Source organism: Sitophilus oryzae, unplaced genomic scaffold, assembly GCF_002938485.1.
Source record: "Sitophilus oryzae breed Bouriz unplaced genomic scaffold, Soryzae_2.0 scaffold_359_pilon_pilon, whole genome shotgun sequence".
NCBI classification, from domain to species: domain Eukaryota; kingdom Metazoa; phylum Arthropoda; class Insecta; order Coleoptera; family Curculionidae; genus Sitophilus; species Sitophilus oryzae.
Window position 1 is genome coordinate 120,932 of NW_022146928.1, and position 20,165 is coordinate 141,096.

General features: G+C 35.0%; 1 protein-coding gene across 4 annotated transcripts in view; it reads right to left on the bottom strand.

Moving 5' to 3' along the window:
- Nucleotides 1–345: 345 nt before the first annotated feature.
- LOC115884981 ((Lyso)-N-acylphosphatidylethanolamine lipase) overlaps nt 346–20,165 on the bottom strand; it is a gene marked incomplete at its 3' end in the record, with an annotated part of 70,715 nt that continues 50,895 nt past the window's right edge. For all 4 annotated transcript variants that reach the window (XM_030903715.1, XM_030903717.1, XM_030903716.1 and 1 more), the window contains 2 exon segments: nt 346–532; nt 627–750. In XM_030903715.1, coding sequence (XP_030759575.1) covers nt 346–532; nt 627–750 — 311 coding nt within the window.

A 20,165-nucleotide genomic window follows, 5' to 3' on the forward strand; every position in this document is an offset into this window, starting at 1 on the left:
TCCAAAATGTGAGAGCAAATATACAAACAATATAAGCAAGTGAAGCAACAACAGTCGCAAAAATCGCATTAGTTGTAATATGTTTTGAAATTTAGTAATATAAATATTATTTAAATTTCTTTTGTCCATTTTGTGCGTCCCTTTTTAATCAGAGCACTGGTCGATCCGAATAATTTTATTTTCTGGATACATGAGCAAATAAGGCCCCCTCATATTTCCTTGAAAAAATTGTGGCCCTCTTATAGCAAAAGGTTACCGACTCCTGCCCTAAATCCATGGCTTGTATTTTAATGTATTAGATTATAAAGTATATAGTATAGCAGAAATATTAAGTCAATTAGTTACCTGTAGTTTGAAATAAGAATCACTTCTTTTTACTTTTAAAATGTCCTCAGCTGAGTGATCTATCCATGATCTTGAGCCATACAAGAGAGTTATTGGTATCTTTTGGTCAAGCTTGTCTATTCTTCTAACAATAGGGTTTTTTGCCCATCCAAAATTATACATCATAGTATGAAAAGCACTTTCGCCACTACAAAAAACATAAGCATGATAATAAAAAAATATAGGTTTCTTTCATTTTATTTTTAGTTTTATCAATTAAGTAATTAATAAATTGTATTCACCTTGGATACTGAGAGTTACACTGATAAATATACTGGGGTATCAATTCATCTGCTAAATATTCATTTAAGGCACTGGAATACTTCTTTGATATGTCTGGGCGTAATTTGTTTATAAACCACGGACCTTAGGGAAAAAAAATGTTATTGTCAAATACTGAATCCCCTCTACACTTAACATTATATCTGTCAATGTAGGGGTTCAGTCGAAACTTATCAAGTAAGGTTTTCAAGTAAAACTTTGTATGTAGTCGAAAATTTTATCCGTTTTACTTAAATCGAACTAAGACCGTCTAGAGAACTGTTAGAGAGCATTCAGTTCCTACTAATAAGAAAATGTTAACTTGATATTGCAGTAAATAGTGAAAATAAATAATAAAAAAACCTTTAGTTCATATTTTCAAAAATATTTTTTTTTTGTAGAAAAACAGACTACGCCACTGTTCTACATAAAAAGTTCTACAAGAAACAGTTTTCACCCAAATATATTATAAGAATATATTGCTAGAACCGCAGTTACACAATGAGTGGAAAGTGAAGCCAAAGAAAAGAAATTGGAATATCAATCTTGCATAAGTCTATCCTTTTCGTTCAACAGGATTTTCGTGCGCACGCGCCAAATAAAACGTTCTGATTCGTATACTTCATCGCTGAACGCTGTCACCTGCCCGCGCACTATTTTAAACTTGTAACGTTTTTAGTTCGTTACATGTCTTTATATATGATATATGATGTCTGGCGTATCATCACCGGATTCCGTATCGCTCAGGCCTGATAATTTACTTGAAACGCTTGGCGTAGTTCTAACGTTCTCAAGTCGACAATCCTGCGCTGCTCCGTGGGCATTTATTTTCAAGGTTTCGCTCTCCGCGAGGTAACGTCACTTTTGGTTTGGCCGGTGGGTCGTCATCATCAATCCAGCTTTTAGAAATGGTAATTTAAATCTTGCTGCTTAATTTGAATCGGCTGCTATTTCGAAGCTACAGGGTAGAGTTTTGGATTGGCCCCATTCAACTCGTATTTGTATTTTGCTGACACGTTGGTGTTATTTTTCTTTTGTCCTCCAGAATGTTAAATGGAAGAAAGGACAGTTTCTTTGTTTATTATTGAGCCCTCGGAAGTATTTCGAGGTAGGTGTATTGTGTTTATTACACCTTGGTAGGTTTTAAACACGAGTTTCGTATTTTTATGGTCCTATGGTTGGATGCCCTATATACGGGTAGTTTTCCTATGGACAGGTGTCCAATGGACGGATGTCCTATGTACGGGTAGTTTACCCTATGTACAGATTGCCTCAGTATGGATGTAGCGTGAACCTTATGCTGCTTCGTTCCTATTTGTAAGCCTAGTCGATAGTTACGGCTGTATTGGTTCACGGTGTCCTCATCCTGGTCCCTTTTGTTGTATTGGCCAACAGTATAGCCGAGAGACAGTACAGAGATACCAGCCCACCTCACGCTGTCACTGTTTGAAGCAGGATTGCCTCAAGAACAAGCAGCTAAGTTTAATTTTAAGTTCTGGTTTTACATTTACAACAACATTTTCTGTCTTAAGACAATAACGTACATCTTGAATAATTTACTAATAGTGGTTATTATATCTATATGAATTTAGTGTTTACGAACATGGTTAGATCTTTAGTTTCATTACGAACATATCTTGTAATGGTATTACTTTCTATATATTATTGCGTTATTTTAACAGATGAATAACCGAACATAGATTCTAGAATCTACGGCTTGCAACATCTCAGATTTAACATCGTATAAAATATAACAAATTAAATGAAGTAATACTACTTTTTTATATTCGTAATAGCTCAATCTATATTGTATTTTTCCATAGTCATTTCATTGAACATGTTTAATATTATTTCTAACATAACTTTACTCGACATATAGCCACTATAATTATTAAAATTGCACAATGCTATTTACCATCAGAATACATCATGAATAAATATAGTCATTAGTTTTAAGTAATATGTTTTCTTTCTCTGTTCATGCCTGGCGCCCAATATTTATATTTTTGATTTTTTATTGTTAATTAGTTTTTCTCCAGTGAAATACCTTATCCACGACTGCTCTGCCGATGAAAAGCTGCCGTTCGCAGTGGTAATGTTTAAAAAACGTTATAAACTCTAAATATTAATAACGTATAATATATTAAACGTTAGTTTTATATTTGGAGAACGTTTAGTTTTATAATAGTTATATTACTTTTTTATTGGTAATGGCATTATATCTACCTGTTATTTTAGATATTCATCATATCTATCCGTTTCTTGTTTTTGTTTAAATATGTCAGAAATTAAATTTATAAGGCGCGAATTTACTAAAAAACTACTTCTATTGGTTAGTATCAAATAAATAATAACTAATACTCTCACGCTTGCGTAGTTCAAAGCTGTTGAACGAAAATGACCGACTTATGTGGATTTTGTATAGCTCTATCTCAAAAATTTGGCTTCAATTTATAATCCTGACTAGGGATATAGTGTAATATATATAATACAATATAGAAGGAAAATATTAAACGGCTCAGCCCTCAACAACTGTACACTGATGTTACTGCCTTCAGACCTCATCAGTACGGTAAGGAATCTGGAAGCGATGAAAGCGATTCCAAAACACAAAAAACCAGGAAGCACACGATGCAAGGAGCAAACGGGAGTCTAAAGCCCCAATTTGCAGCCCAGAAACAGAGTCGCCCAGGATTGTGGGCTTCGTCCAGAACAGCCGCGGAGGTAGTCAACAGCAACCCGCCACAATATCCTTAGCTGTGGTACCAATATGAACAAGAAAGAAATAGTGAGGAAAATGTATAGAAAAGAAGGAAAAGATTAAACGGCTCAGCCCTCAACAACTCGCAACCGTATACACCAGTGTACACAAGTGCAGACACGCACACTCACACACTCACACAAACACACCTACACTGATGTTACTGCCTTCAGGCCTCATCAGTACGGTAAGGAATCAGGAAGCGATGAAACCGATCCTATATTGAGATTGGGATCGTCAGTGAGTATCGAATATCGGAAGTAAGTATTTATTATTTTATCAAGAAAAATAAAGAAGTAGTTCTTTTTGAGATATATTACAATAACTGGTAGTTATATGGGATTTTCTATAAAAGAACCAATTAAAGCAAATTCATTTTTTTCACTTCCAATGACAAGTTTCTGCCTAATAGGTTTTTCATATATATATATATATATATATATATATATATATATATATATATATATATATATATATATATATATATATATATATATATATATATATATATATATATATATATATATATATATATATATATATATATATACTATGCTATATAATATATATATATATATATATATATATATATAATAATATATATATATATAATATTATATGTATATATATATAATAGCATATAATATATATATATATATATATATATATATATATATATATAGTATATATATATATATATATATATATTATATATATATATATATATATATATATATATATATATATATATATATATATATATATATATATATAGTATATAATATATATATATATATATATATAGTATATATATATATATATATATATATATATATATAGTATATATATATATATATATATATATATATATATATATAGTATATATATATATATATATATATATATATATATATATATATATATAGTATATATATATATATATATAATAAATAATATTTTCTTGCCTTTAGCAGCTAAAGGCAAGAAAATATATTTATTAATATACACTAAAGCTGTAAGAATTTTGTTCATTTTATATATATATATATATATATATATATATATATATATATATATATATATATATATATATATATATATAGATTTATTAAACCGCTTATACGAGCCCAAAAACTACGTTGCTTCATTGGGCTCAGACCCGATTTCGACATTTCAGGCCCGGGGTCGGGTCTGAGTACGATTTCAGTGGTTATCGTCTAGAACGGTTTCCCCACTTCCCCTGACCAAATTTCAGCTGGGCCTGAAAAAATGGTTTTATGTTTTTTATATACGATTAGGGGTACACCGGTATTGTCACGGGCGGCGCCACCTTCGACATTAGTATAAGTGTATAAGCCGATTTACGTTGAATCGATGTATTCAGACCCAAGAACCGGCAACACGGTAAAGCAAACTATTAAGGGGAAACGAAGATATAGCCGTGTTATATTTGGTAGAAAACAAAATGCTCATACTCTAATTAGAATATTAAGAAATTCAGACGAAAAAAATGAAAATAAGTATTCTTTTAAAATTATTCCTACTAGTTTCATTTAAAAATATCAATAATTTACGGTCTAATCTTTTTTTTGATTTGCTGTCATCACCGGATTTCTAGAAGTAACTAAACTTTTATTGTCGAAACCGGTCGTTCGGCTAATAAATACTAGAAACAAAATTATTTCGATCGGCGGGTCAAAAATTGTACGAGTACCTACAAATTTACTTCGATGCTATGATTTCGTTGTAGAAGTACCTGATTTTTTTTTCATCTAAATCGACCAGCGATCGTCGCGTCGTGTCAAAGAATTGTAGGAGTAACTACAAAATTATTTCGATGCTGTGATTTCGCTGTAGAAGTACCTAAAATTTTTTCCTCTAAATCGATCGTCGTGTCAAAAAAATGTACGAGTACCTAGAAATTTATTTCGATACTATGACTTCGTTGTAGAAGTATTTAAAAATTATTTTCATTTAAATCGATCGTGTATACCGGGTGCGTCTCAAAAGTAGCTCACCCCTACAACTTTTTATTTTGTCAGATAAAAAACGAGTTTTGGTATGTTAGTATATAACATAAATTAGGATTGATTGACGTATTCAATTGTTTTTGGTCACTTCCTGTGTTCACCGGAAATGACTACAACTTTTGATTTTTAAATGGCACCCCCGGTATATTTTTACATTATTCGATAGAAAATCACACTGAATAGAATGGCATATCATAAATTTGTCAATTTTTCACATTTTCACATATGATTTATTTGTAACATGCGGTTCATAATGACAATTTGACTCGAGTACCAAATTGTGGTACCAAATTATTCGTAGAAAAATGCTCTTTCCAAATATGTTAACGAGCCACCTTTGTTCCGTTTGAAAAAATTGAGATATGATTAAAAATTCAATTTTGATATCTTATAACGGGCCCGGACAAGACACGAAAATCATTAGACTATCAAATCTATATTTCCAAGGCTCCTTGATTAAAAATTAGTGTTTTAACACATCCATGGCACTCTATAATAGATAGAAATTTAAAATACTATTTTTTTAAGCGAAAATGTCAAAAGTTGACATATGATATATTATTCTATTCAGAGTGTCATTTTCTATCGAATAATCTAAAAACATACCGGGGGTGTCATTTAATAATCAAAAGTTGTAGTCATTTCCGGTGAAACTGGAAGTGACCAAAAACAATTAAATACGTCAATCAATTCCAATTTATGTCATATACTAACATACCAAATCTCGTTTTTTTTTCCAAAAAAAAAAATAAATAAAAAAGATATAGCGGTGGACCACTTTTGAAGCGCATTCGCCAATAGAATTACTGGAAATATATTCAAGGTCGTTATGCCGTTACGCCGATACGCCGTTTTTAGGATAGTGTGGATGCACCCTCAATAGAATGACATATCATAATATGTCATTTTTTTACATTTTTGCATATGGTTTATTTGAAATTGTAACATGCGGTTCATAATGACAATTTGACTCGAAATACCATGTGTGTGGTACCAAATTATTCGTAAAAAATGCTTTTTTCAAATATGCTAACGAGCATCCCTTGTTCCGTTTTTAAAAATTGAGATATAATTAAAAATACGATTTGGGCATCTTATAAGAACGGGCCCGGACAAGACACGAAAATCATTAGATTATCAAATCTATTTTTCCAAGGCTCCTTGATTAAAAATTAGCGTTTTTAACACAGCCATGGCACTTTAGATTGAAATTTAAAATACAATTTTTTTAAAACGAGAATGTCAAAAGTTGACATATGATATGTCATTCGATTCAGAGTATCATTTTCTATCAAATAATGCAAAAACATACCGGGGATGTCATTTAAAAATCAAAAGTTGTAGTCATTTCCTGTGAAACAGGAAGTGACCAAAAACAATTGAATACGTCAATAATTCCTAATTTATGTCATATACTTACATACCAAACCTCGTTTTTTATCTAAAAAAAATTAAAAAGTTATAGCGGTGAGCCACTTTTGAGACGCACCCGGTATAAAATGACAGCAATCTTCATTTCATGCCACCGCTGACGCCGTTTTTTTTTCGATTATATGGTAGTTAATCAGTACAATAATTAATTTTATTACATTACTACGTTCACTAAGATCTAAAATAGTAATTTTAGTGTAACAAAAATGTTGATTGCTACAGTAATACGTTGTATATTCAGTTTACGGTTGGATGCTATCTACCAACACCATATAAATATAACAAACACGTTCTATGGTTGCATCTCTATAATATGTTCTATTTTCTATCTATGTTTACTTACTATGTATTCGAAAACTTAATTTGAGTAATATATGGTAGTATAATATTATTAATATTAATATTCATTAATCGCAATATGAATGAGAATAGTGCTTTCTTTTAATCACAATTCTAATAAATTGAACTTGAAAGTATGTTTCCCAGAAAAGTAGGTGGTTTCCAGACTATACGAATAGGGAATTCCCAAAAGTTCATGCTTTTAAACCTACACTTTTTTTTACTACTTTACTGCTATATGAATTTTATTTAAATTTAAATGATTACATTACACTTTTAAACATTTTGTTTACAGTTTCATCCAAACTCAACTCGCCAGATTAGACTTTAAATTATTTATATTTTGTGACGGGGATTCGTTACAATTATTTTGTTGGGTGTCGAACCATAAACTTTATGATAAAACTCGAAGAATTTCAACAAAACACTTTTATTAAACTTTACGTTTCCGTGATAAACCAAATCATGTTTTTTCTACCTACTGTCCCTCGATCTTTTTTATAATGGACTCGTCCAAGCGGTCCGAGAGGGGCCCTATAATAATAATAGTTCTCTGTTACAATTTTTAAATATAACTTGTAGAAACAATCTTAAAGAATACTTACTACCTATTTTGATTTTTTTCGTCTGAATCTCTTAATATTCTAAATGAATACACTTTACTTATTAGATAAGTATACACATGGCATATATATGATTCCAAAAAACGGCGTCAAATTACCTTTGAAATGACAATCGTCAGAATCGATCGTCGTGTCAAAAAATTGTACGAGTACCTAAAAATTTATTTCGTGCTATGATTTCGTTACAGAAGTACCTAAAGATTTTTTTCATCTAAATCGATCGATGGGTCAAAAATTGTACGAGTACCTAGAAATTTACGTAAAAGTACCTAAAAATGCTTTTCGTCTCAGAAAACAGATCGTCGTATCAAAGAATTGTACGTAGAAATACCTAGAAATTTATTTCGGTACTATGATTTCGTTGTAGTAGTACCTAAAGTTTTTTTTCGTCTAAATTGATCGTCGTTTCAAAGAATTGTACGAGTACCTAAAAATTTATTTCGTGCTATGATTACGTTATAGAAGTACTTAAAGATTTTTTTCATCTAAATCGATCGACGGGTCAAAGAATTGTACGAGTACCTAAAGATTTATTTCGGTGGTATGATTTCATTGTTGAAGTAATTACATCAAAATAATTACGATCATCGTATACATGATAGTGACTGTACGATAAGGCCGTTTTGTATGATATTTCTCCCCACAGGAAAAAGTTTAAACAAAAAGGTACCGTATGATCGAAAAAAAACGGCGTCCGGTTGGCTTGGAAATAACGATCGATGACATTCACCATATAATTTTACATATAAAATGACAGCAATTTTCATTTCATAGCCATCGCTGACGCCGTTTTTTTTTCGATAATAAATATGATAGAATTCAGTTATTTCACAATAATTAATTTTATTGCATTATTTCGTTCAGTGAGATCTAAAATAATAATTTCAGTGAAACAAAAATTTTGACGGCTACACGTATTCTTTAAACTGTGACTACACACTACAGTAATAGGTACGTTGTATATTAAGTTTACGGCTGGATGCTATCAACCAACACCATGTAAATATGACAAACACGTTTTATGGTTGCATCTCTATAGTATGTTCTATCTTCTTATACTTTGTATTCGAAAATTTAATTAGAGTAATATTTGATAATATAATATTCTTATTATTCATTGATTGCAATATGAATGAAAATAGTGATTTGTTTTAATTACAGTTCTAATAATTTAAATTTGAAAGTATGGGGTTCCCAGAAAAGTAGGTGGTTCCCAGCCTCTACAAATATGGAATTCCCAGAAATTGATGCTTTTAAACCTACACTTTTTTCCTACTTTATTGCTACATGAATTTTATCAGACGCAGAAAATTTAAATTATTACATTTATACTATTAAAAATTTTGTTTACACTCTCATCCAAACTCAACTCGCCAGATTAGACCTTATATTATTAATATTTTTAAATAAAACTAGTAGAAACAATCTTTAAAGAATGCTTATTTTCATTTTTTTGTCTGAATTTCTTAATATTCTAAATGAGCATCTTTTTTCTACCCGTCTTGCCCACAGTGCAAATTTTTAAATTGCCGCCCTCATATATGTATGTAATAAAAAAATAAGTTAAAATAATTCTTTATAACAAAATAGAAAAAGGTTAATGATAAATACACACATACCCTATGATTCCAAAACACGGCGTCAAATTACCTTAGAAATGACAGTCGTCGGAATCGATCGTCGTGTCAAAAAATTGTACAAGTACCTACCTAAATATTTATATCGATGCTACGATATCATTGTAGAAGTAACTAAATTTTTTTTTGTCGGAATCGATCGTCGTGTCAAAAAATTGTACGAGTATCTAAAAATTTATTTCGATGCTATGATTTCGTTGTAGAAGTAGCTAAACTTCTTTTCTTCTTTTAAAGTATAAAGATAATAAACGGGGTTCCATCATCACTTAGTAAACACTTACAAAATCTACTAAACGAAATTGATAATGCATTATAACTTGATTATGCTTATTACAAAGAAATTTCAGATAAAAACGCTTTCGTACAGATGCATTTATAAGACAGAATATATCTAATACTAACAATAAGTACAATAATATTCACTATAGCAGAAATGCACCGTTTTTACTTCTGCACTGTGATCAATTACCGCGTCAAAAGGTCCGTTCGTCTAATTCTAATATAAATATTTGAGAATTAAAAGGCGGCAACGTCGTGGGTCTGGCGAAAACGAATAAACCTCTATTTTTATATAAATGGGACAAATTAAACGGTCCAGCATCAGGGCCTGAAGACATCGCTTGAACATTTTTCGTCCGATATACCCCCCGGGGTCTGACGGCCTATCTTCAACGTACCGGGTCTGACTCCGTCGATTTAATAAATATATATATATATATATATATATATATATATATATATATATATATATATATATATATAGAAATTTATTGGGCAAGTCCACAGAAAGATTAGTCATGATACATGACTAAAACATGACTACCCGTAGACACTCAGTGTTTCTGCCTTCCGGCTTCATCAATACGGGAGGAATCAGCAAACTGCCGGACCAGCTGCAAATGGCGCCTTTGTGCCTCGTTTGCTTCTCCTTTTCTTTCTCTTTTTTCAGGATCGCTAGTTCATCGTTGCTGATTCCTCCCGTATTGATGAAGCCGGAAGGCAGAAACACTGAGTGTCTACGGGTAGTCATGTTTTAGTCATGTATCATGACTAATCTTCTGTGGACTTGCCCAATAAATTTCTTTCTTCGTTTTTTATAGTTTCCACGATAACTTCCTTGTTTATTGTTTTCTCTGGGCCAGGGTGATAGCGGCGAGGTGTGTTGGAACGCCTCCGCGGCGGTTTCGGTAGTAACGCTTCAAATTGTAAGCTACTGCCGGACCAGCTGCAAATGGCGCCTTTGTGCCTCGTTTGCTTCTCCCTTTCTTTCTCTTTTTCAGGATCGCTAGTTCATCGTTGCTGATTCCTCCCGTATTGATGAAGCCGGAAGGCAGAAACACTGAGTGTCTACGGGTAGTCATGTTTTAGTCATGTATCATGACTAATCTTTCTGTGGACTTGCCCAATAAATTTCTTTCTTTCGTTTTTTATAGTTTCCACATAACTTCCTTTGTTTATTGTTTCTCTGGGCCAGGGTGATAGCGGCGAGGTGTGTTGGAACGCCTCCGCGGCGGTTTCGGTAGTAACGCTTCAAATTGTAAGCTACTGCCGGACCAGCTGCAAATGGCGCCCTTGTGCCTCGTTTGCTTCTCCTTTTCTTTCTCTTTTTTCAGGATCGCTAGTTCATCGCTGCTGATTTCTCCCGTATTGATGAAGCCGGAAGGCAGAAACACTGAGTGTCTACGGGTAGTCATGTTTTAGTATGTATCATGACTAATCTTTCTGTGGACTTGCCCAATAAATTTCTTTCTTCGTTTTTTTATAGTTTCCACGATAACTTCCTTGTTTATTGTTTTCTCTGGGCCAGGGTGATAGCGGCGAGGTGTGTTGGAACGCCTCCGCGGCGGTTTCGGTAGTAACGCTTCAAATTGTAAGCTACTGCCGGACCAGCTGCAAATGGCGCCTTTGTGCCTCGTTTGCTTCTCCTTTTCTTTCTCTTTTTTCAGGATCGCTAGTTCATCGTTGCTGATTCCTCCCGTATTGATGAAGCCGGAAGGCAGAAACACTGAGTGTCTACGGGTAGTCATGTTTTAGTCATGTATCATGACTAATCTTTCTGTGGACTTGCCCAATAAATTTCTTTCTTCGTTTTTTTATAGTTTCCACGATAACTTCCTTGTTTATTGTTTTCTCTGGGCCAGGGTGATAGCGGCGAGGTGTTGGAACGCCTCCGCGGCGGTTTCGGTAGTAACGCTTCAAATTGTAAGCTACTGCCGGACCAGCTGCAAATGGCGCCTTTGTGCCTCGTTTGCTTCTCCTTTTCTTTCTCTTTTTCAGGATCGCTAGTTCATCGTTGCTGATTCCTCCCGTATTGATGAAGCCGGAAGGCAGAAACACTGAGTGTCTACGGGTAGTCATGTTTTAGTCATGTATCATGACTAATCTTTCTGTGGACTTGCCCAATAAATTTCTTTCTTCGTTTTTTATAGTTTCCACGATAACTTCCTTTGTTTATTGTTTTCTGGGCCAGGGGTGATAGCGGCGAGGTGTGTTGGAACGCCTGCGGCGGCGGTTTCGGTAGTAACGCTTCAATTGTAAGCTACTGCCGGACCAGCTGCAAATGGCGCCTTTGTGCCTCGTTTGCTTCTCCTTTTCTTCTCTTTTTCAGGATCGCTAGTTCATCGTTGCTGATTCCTCCCGTATTGATGAAGCCGGAAGGCAGAAACACTGAGTGTCTACGGGTAGTCATGTTTTAGTCATGTATCATGACTAATCTTTCTGTGGACTTGCCCAATAAATTTCTTTTTTCGTTTTTATAGTTTCCACGATAACTTCCTTGTTTATTGTTTTCTCTGGGCCAGGGTGATAGCGGCGAGGTGTGTTGGAACGCCTCCGCGGCGGTTTCGGTAGTAACGCTTCAGATTGTAAGCTACTGCCGGACCAGCTGCAAATGGCGCCTTTGTGCCTCGTTTGCTTCTCCTTTTCTTTTCTTCTTTTTCAGGATCGCTAGTTCATCGTTGCTGATTCCTCCCGTATTGATGAAGCCGGAAGGCAGGAAACACTGAGTGTCTACGGTAGTCATGTTTTAGTCATGTATCATGACTAATCTTTCTGTGGACTTGCCCAATAAATTTCTTTCTTCGTTTTTTATAGTTTCCACGATAACTTCCTTTGTTTATATATATATATATATATATATATATATATATATATATATATATATATATATATATATATATATATATATATATATATATATATATATATATATATATATATATATGAAATAACCTGTTATATAAATTTAAATAAAGTCCATAAACTAATATCAATTTTGAAAATAGTGTTACAGATTCTGTGGGTCCACTAATTTAAACTCACGATAAAATACTTAACGAATTTATTTTTCTCACTCTGTACACACAACTTATACTATTTACAACACAATTTATGCAACTACTATTACTCTAACAGTTCTGGCACCTTCGCCAATTAATTCACAATTTAAAACGCGGTATTATCAAACTAGAGGTGTGTAGTTCGTGAACGAACTAGTTCCAATGAACTATTCCAGCCCCGGAATGAAAGGACCTAGTTCCCGGTTTCTTAAAAGACTAGTTCCTCAGGAACTATTCGCATTCGCTTCGCGCTCCGCAGGTCCGAGATCGATACTATACCAGAGTTACAATATTTATGGGACGGCAACGGATCGGCTAGCGGCTAGCGCGATCGTAGGCCGATGCTAAGTGAGAGCGCGAGAGTGGGGAGTGCCAGCCGTATGCCGTACGTTACTACTACTACTACCTAAAGGAACTAGATAAAAGATTAGATCCGGACAGATCGCCAGCGGCGATCGAACACCGATGCTAGGCGTGAGCGGGAAGTGTCAGCGGTATGTTACCAGTCCCGGAATGTGAGGAACTAGATAATAGAGAGATAAGTAGATCGCCGAGTAGCGACAGAAACCGTCGGCTCTTTTGATATGGTTGGACCAAATTTTCTTTCTCTCTCTTTTGACGTGTTTGACAGATAGACTACGTATTTAGCTGCTCAACTTATGAAGTGGTCCTATAAACAGGGTATACACTGCTCATAATTTGAAGTGGAATTAATTATAAAGTTTTATACATATTTTTTTGTTTTGTTTTATCCTTATTTCTAAATTTGAATGTATAAAATATCTTACAGCTAATAAATAATTTAAAAAAAAACGATTCGTTGCCTGAGGTATACTTGAAATAAGGTATATAGAGATATTTGATAAACGGCAACAGTGGCAACTTCGCTTCTTCATGTGACAGATAACCTACTTATTTCGCGCAGCCGCAAAGAAAATTGAAAATGGAACTGTCGCTACTCGTCGGTTTACTTACTCTGCTTTTAGTATTAGGTCCGCAGTTTCGGAATATAAGACGATGACGGATACGGTCGCGGCCGGCGTCATTACCACAGAAAACTGTCGTAGATACTGTTTAATTTTTAATTTCGTTTTTTGAATATTTGATGGGTATTTTTCACTTTAGGTCTCTCTTAGGTCTTTAGAGTAGTTTGTATTTTTTAATGCCAAATAAAAAAAATTAAAATATTTTTTTTTTCAAAAAATAAAAAAAATGGGGGTGGGCTACCATTATCACTTAAGGGTATAAAAAATAGATAACAAACTATTTTCAGACCTACTCAATATACATAATAAAATGTCATCAAAATCGGCCTAGCCGTTTCGGAGATGGTAACAAAAAAACAACCCCTATTAGAAAATAGGGGATGATGGTAGAACGGTGAAAATTTAGAGTAGTTTGTATTTTTTAAGGCCAAATAAAAAAAATATTTTTTTTTCCAAAAATAAAAAAATGAGGGTGGGCTACCCTTATCACTTAAGGGTATAAAAATAGATAACAACCTATTCTTAGCCGTACTGAATATACATATAAAATTTTATCTAAATCGGTTAAGCCGTTTTGGAGATGGTAACAAAAAACTTAAAAAAACAACCCCTATTAAAAAATAGGGGATGATGGTAGAGCGGTGAAAATCTAGGGTTGTTTGTATTTTTTAATGCAAAAAAAGTTAAAATATTTTTGTTTTCAAAAAATAAAAAAAATGAGGGTAGGCTACCCTTATCACTTAAGGGTATAAAAATAGATAACGTATTCTCAGACCTACTGAATATACATATAAAATTTCATCAAAATCGATCAAGCCGTTTCGGAGATGGTAACAAAAAATTTAAAAAAAAACATCCCCTATTAATGGTAGAACGGTGAAAATTTAGGGTTGTTTGTATTTTTTAATGCCAAATAAAAAAATTAAATTTTTTTTTCAAGAAATAAAAAAAAAATGGGGGGGGGGGGCTACCCTTATCACTTAAGGGTATAAAAATATATATAACAACCTATTTTCAGACCTACTCAATATACATATAAAATTTCATCAAAATCGGTTAAGCCGTTTCGGAGGAGTACGGTAACCAAAACTGTAAGACGGGAATTATATAAGATAATACTATATGTAAACTGGCGGAGTGCGGAGAACGGAAAGACTGATTATAGCAATAGATAAAATTTAAAACTATAATTTAAAACTATTCAAGGAAGTACACACAAAATAAGGCAACGCCGGGCGTCTATTCGTTCAATTCCGAGCAAAATAGCGAGGCCCCCGCTAAGAAGTTGGGGCCTCGCTCGCCAAAGCGAGGCCCCATCGACAGGTCAGATTTTGATGCGAGACGAGACTTCTAGGGTATTAAGATATTCTTTGCTATTAGAGGAAATTCAGGTGGTAGCGGTTTTTTGTAGCAGTGGTGGAATTTGAGCACGCAGTAGTGGGATAAATCGCCAACAGTTAGCACCACTGATAAATTCTAACTGATAAAATTTTACGTCTGCATTGTTAGTTAGTCTGTTTTGCGCAAATTGTGGTTTAGTTTTTTTGTATATTGGTTTACCCAAAATTAATATTTCATTAATATGCCTAAAAAGCGCAGTGATGTGTGGATGCACTTTGATGTTTTATCCCAAGATAGAAATAAAGTAGTGATGGGAATAATCGAATTATTTTCACCATCGAATAATTAGTAATAATTCATATTTCACAATCGAATTAATAATTCGAATTATTTAGTAGTATTATAAATTTAACCTAAAAATAAATTCGTCCCAGCTAGTGCTCGTCTAGGGGATATTTTAAACAAATTCTGAACCATTGCCATACCTATATTCTATCACCGAATAAAAAATAAAAAAAAATATTCTTTATTCAATGTATTCTATTAACTGTGCCGAAGCCGTTTAATAAATTAAACCATAATTTAAAGTTTAAAATTTAAAAGTGCCGAGTTTATGATTGTTTCAATTCCTATTGAAAAGCTCATATCTAAAATAGAAGCTTCTTCTAAAACGATATAAGTATGTCCTTGTTTACGTGCGGTTCATATTTCGGTATACCCATATTTCTTTTTATTTTATCAGTTGCAATCAATAATTATTTAGATAAAAGAAAAAAACTAATTTTAGTGTTCGGCAGGTGTTCGGTGAAATTTGGGTGAGATGGAAATGAACCAAATAATAGTAGTATTCTTTCGTTCTGAACGAAATGAAAATTTTCACTTAAACTGATTTATTCCTACGTGGTATAGGAAATAACAATGATTTCTAGATTTTTCTATATCGGATCGTTACTTTCTTTGTCGATTCCGTTTATAAATCAGTTTAAGTGAAAATTTTCAGTTCGTTCAGAACGAAAGAATACTACTAATAGTACTATACTAATTACTAATATTCGTATTCGTCCATAAGAGGTTATGTTTTATGTTCATTTGTAATTCGGTTACCACAGATATAATATAAAATACTACTAATTTTTATCTCGATTATATCGAAAAAGATAATTCGAATTAGTTAGTTTTAATTTACTATCCAATTAGACGTATTATTTAATTCGAATTTTCCCAACACTAAAATAAAGCAAAATGTTGCTCCTGCAAACAAGTTTTTTCGATATCCGGTAGATCGTTAGGAAACTTAAATAGACATATGAGAAGAGTTCATCCTACTATACCAATTACGAGATCTGCAGTTCCCGAAGCGACCGTTTCTCAATATCAATCGCAATCTGAATGAAATAATAATAATGATGGTAAATAATTTATTTTCTAGCTTACTCAGGCAATTGAGGAAATAAGTGTTGCATTTATTTATCCGGCAACTATATTTTTTAGAACCCACACAAGTAACGGCGCTAGTCAGACAAAAAAATATAAACCAGCGCCATCAGAATTACAAACAGACATAACATCTTATTTGAAGACCACCAAACCTATGTCAATAAATAAAAGTAAAGAATTGGACAGTCAGTTGTTAAGAATGATTGTTAAAAGATTGTTACGTTTTTCGTCGGTTCCGTGTGGATAGAAAGTCACAATTTATTTAAACACTATTTATTTACACTAATTAAGAAACATAATAACGATAAAAGACTTAAAGAACTATTTACAAACGATTTACAATTATTTATCTAGAAAGAATTTATTTTGAATTTTGCGCGTCAACTGTACTCGTCTTATTTATATCGGTCCCTTCCGGCCCCAGCCGCCGGCTTTTATACCCACAGCTAAAGATGTCTCGAATAGTACATAGATCGTTAGGTGCATAGAGAAGGTTTCGAATGTTCTCGTATGTACTACTTACATTCGTCGATGGCCCGTACTCTTCCTAAAGACCGCGAACTTTGTTTCGCGGCCTCGAATTTTAGGGCACGTGCTAAAGCATCCCCCAAATGCGTTGGGTGGGCTACGAGAAGTGCTTGTCTTGTCTCGTTGTCACGTAAGCCGTCGGAGAATGCCTGTACTGCCAACCGCTCCATAACATTCTCGGGCGTAGCAGGGTACGCAAGGCGAACGAGGCGGGCTACATCGGCTTCAAACTCCTGCAGAGACGCATTTGATTTCTGAATGCGATTTTTGAGCTGGGAATGGTAGACATGCTCTAAATGAGCCTGGCGGTACCTCATTTCTAAATGTCGTACCAATTGCTGATAATCTCCCTGTTCCGATGGTGAGAGGGTCTGCAAGATGTCAGTCGCATCTCCCCGCAGTGCGATAGTCAAAGCGGTAGCTTTTCAGCGATTGTCCAGCCGTTCGCTCTAGCGGCGGTTTCAAATTGGCAAAAGTAGTTGGCCCAAGCGGTTTTTCCGTCAAACTGTGGAGGCTTCATAACTGACTTTGAGGTATACTTATTTTCGATTAGTTTCGGGTCCTCCGGTGTTTCTTGACATTTTGGTGAATTTGCCTTTCCCATTTCTTCTCTCAAAAGCTCAATTTTTCTGTTTACATCGTCCTCAATTTGTGTTATTTTGTCTTGTCGTTCCGTAGAATTCTCTATAATTTCTGTTATCTTTTCTTCTAAATTAATTATTTTATTATTAAAGCTGGCCTGTATGTCTTTAGAATTTTCTGCGATCTTATCTTCTGAAATATTAATTTTATCGCTGATTTTATCTTCTAAATTAATTATTTTACTATTCAAATTGTCGTTCAAGTTGTCTTGCAATTCCCGGAAATTTTCCGTAATTTTATCTTCTAATTTTTGTAAGGACGAGTCAAGGTCACCTTCCAACTCAAAGCAAAATGTGTCAGGATCCTCACCTTCCTCCACCAAAACGTCTCTCAGTCTAGCTTGCAAAATGCTTTTCTTTCCATCTGTCTCGCACTCTCTCTCTCTTCCAGTATACATTTCAGTTCGGACACTTTCAAGTCTTTCAACAATTTTTTCGGAGTCATTGTCAGTCTTTTTATTTTTCTAGTCTATCACACACGCCACACTTGACACCAATTGATACGTTTTTCGTCGGTTCCGTGTGGATAGAAAGTCACAATTTATTTAAACACTATTTACACTAATTAAGAAAAGCAATAACCATAAAAGACTTAAAGAACTATTTACATACGATTTACAATTATTTATCTAGAAAGAATTTATTTTGAATTTTGCGCGTCAACTGTACTCGTCTTATTTATATCTGTCCCTTCCGGCTCCAGCCGCCGGCTTTTATACCCACAGCTAAAGATGTCTCGAATAGTCCATAGATCGTTAGGTGCATAAAGAAGGTTTCGAATGTTCTCGTATGTACTACTCCATTCCAGTGGAACTCGATTCTTCTCGAACGAATGAATCATTGCGGTGTCTATTCTTTAATGCGATGTTAAGGTCATCTGAGGGCGGGACATATAGTTAGGTTAGGTCGAGTCCACACGGGTCCGCAACGCTGCCCCCTTCTTAGGTACATGCTCGTCCCGAGATGTACACGGTGAATGAAGGTATTTGCAAAGCTGGCCCCTGGTACATTGAGAAGTCTGGTAGAAATAGCAGTCTACAGTTTCCTCTTCTGATCTCAGCTTTGGGTTGTAGCAGCAAACGAGGATCTCGATTCCCGTAAATCTAAACAAGACTTCAATCATGTTCCGGATTGTACGCCAATTCAAACCATCGAGTCCACACGCCAGCTTCGGAATGGCTAATCGTGTAATGTTGTTATTTAGCAGGGCTTCTCTCAGTTCAATAAGGGCGTTCCATTGATTGAGATAAGTCGGCTTACTCGGGAACCATTCCTTGGTGACCATGTGCATTGTCGGTTAGCCTCAAGACGCTTCCAACTTCTGGATCCTGTCGGCGTAGTTCTCCGACACGTCCAAACTTCTCATTGAACGTCGCAGCGATTCCTCTGGACATCCGCAAATCTCGGGCCACACATTGAGCGAGCGAATAATCAGGAGGCACGGAAAAGAGGTCTCGTTGTTCTTCTTTGGTTACACCATAGCGAGCCTTCTCACTGCTGTTGTATCGGGCCATGAAATCATCAAAGGACATCTCCAAATCAGGGGGATCAAAGCTGCAGGTTCTCACGGTCCCAGCATGATCTTCTATTTCACCTTGGTAGGGGCTCAAACGGTTGAAATGAACTATCCTCGGGTTTCCTTTTGGCAATTTTCTGATACGGTATATGACGTCATTAATCCTATCCATGACTTTGTATGGGCCTTCCCACGAGGATTGTAGCTTCGGAGATAATCTACAACGTCTCTGCGGGTTGTACAGCCACACCAAATTCCCTGGTTGGTATCTCCCATGCTCAGCTTGAATGTCGTAGTGCTCCTTCATTCGGTCACTAGCGCTTTGAATATTTACGCGGACTCGCTGATGGATGCCGTCCATCCTTTGACGTAGCCTGTGGACATAATCTTCTCCAGCAACATCTAAGCCCGGTCGGCAAACAAACTTCAGATCACAAGGTAGACGCACTTCCCGTCCCATAACGATGCTGGCTGGAGTTTGCCCTGTGGATTCTTGGACGGATGAGCGGTAGGCCAACAGGAACAGATGAAGGAATTTGTCCCAGTCTCTTTGGTGGTCAGAGACTACTTTGGCCAAATAACGGTTGATGGTTCTGTTCGTGCGTTCAACCATCCCATCAGATTGTGGATGTAGAGCCGTCGTCCTGGTCTTGCGGATGTTAAGGACTTCACAGACGCCTTGGAACAAATTGGACTCGAAGTTTCTTCCCTGATCGGAATGAAGCTCCATGGGAACACCAAACCTGCAGATCCATTCTTTAACAATGGCATCAGCAATGGTGGACGCTTCTTGATTTGGCAACCCGTAGGCCTCGACCCATTTGCTGAAGTAATCCATTACTACCACAATGTATTTGTTGCCATCGTTCGTCTCTGGGAAAGGACCAGCCACGTCGATCGCTATTCGTTCGA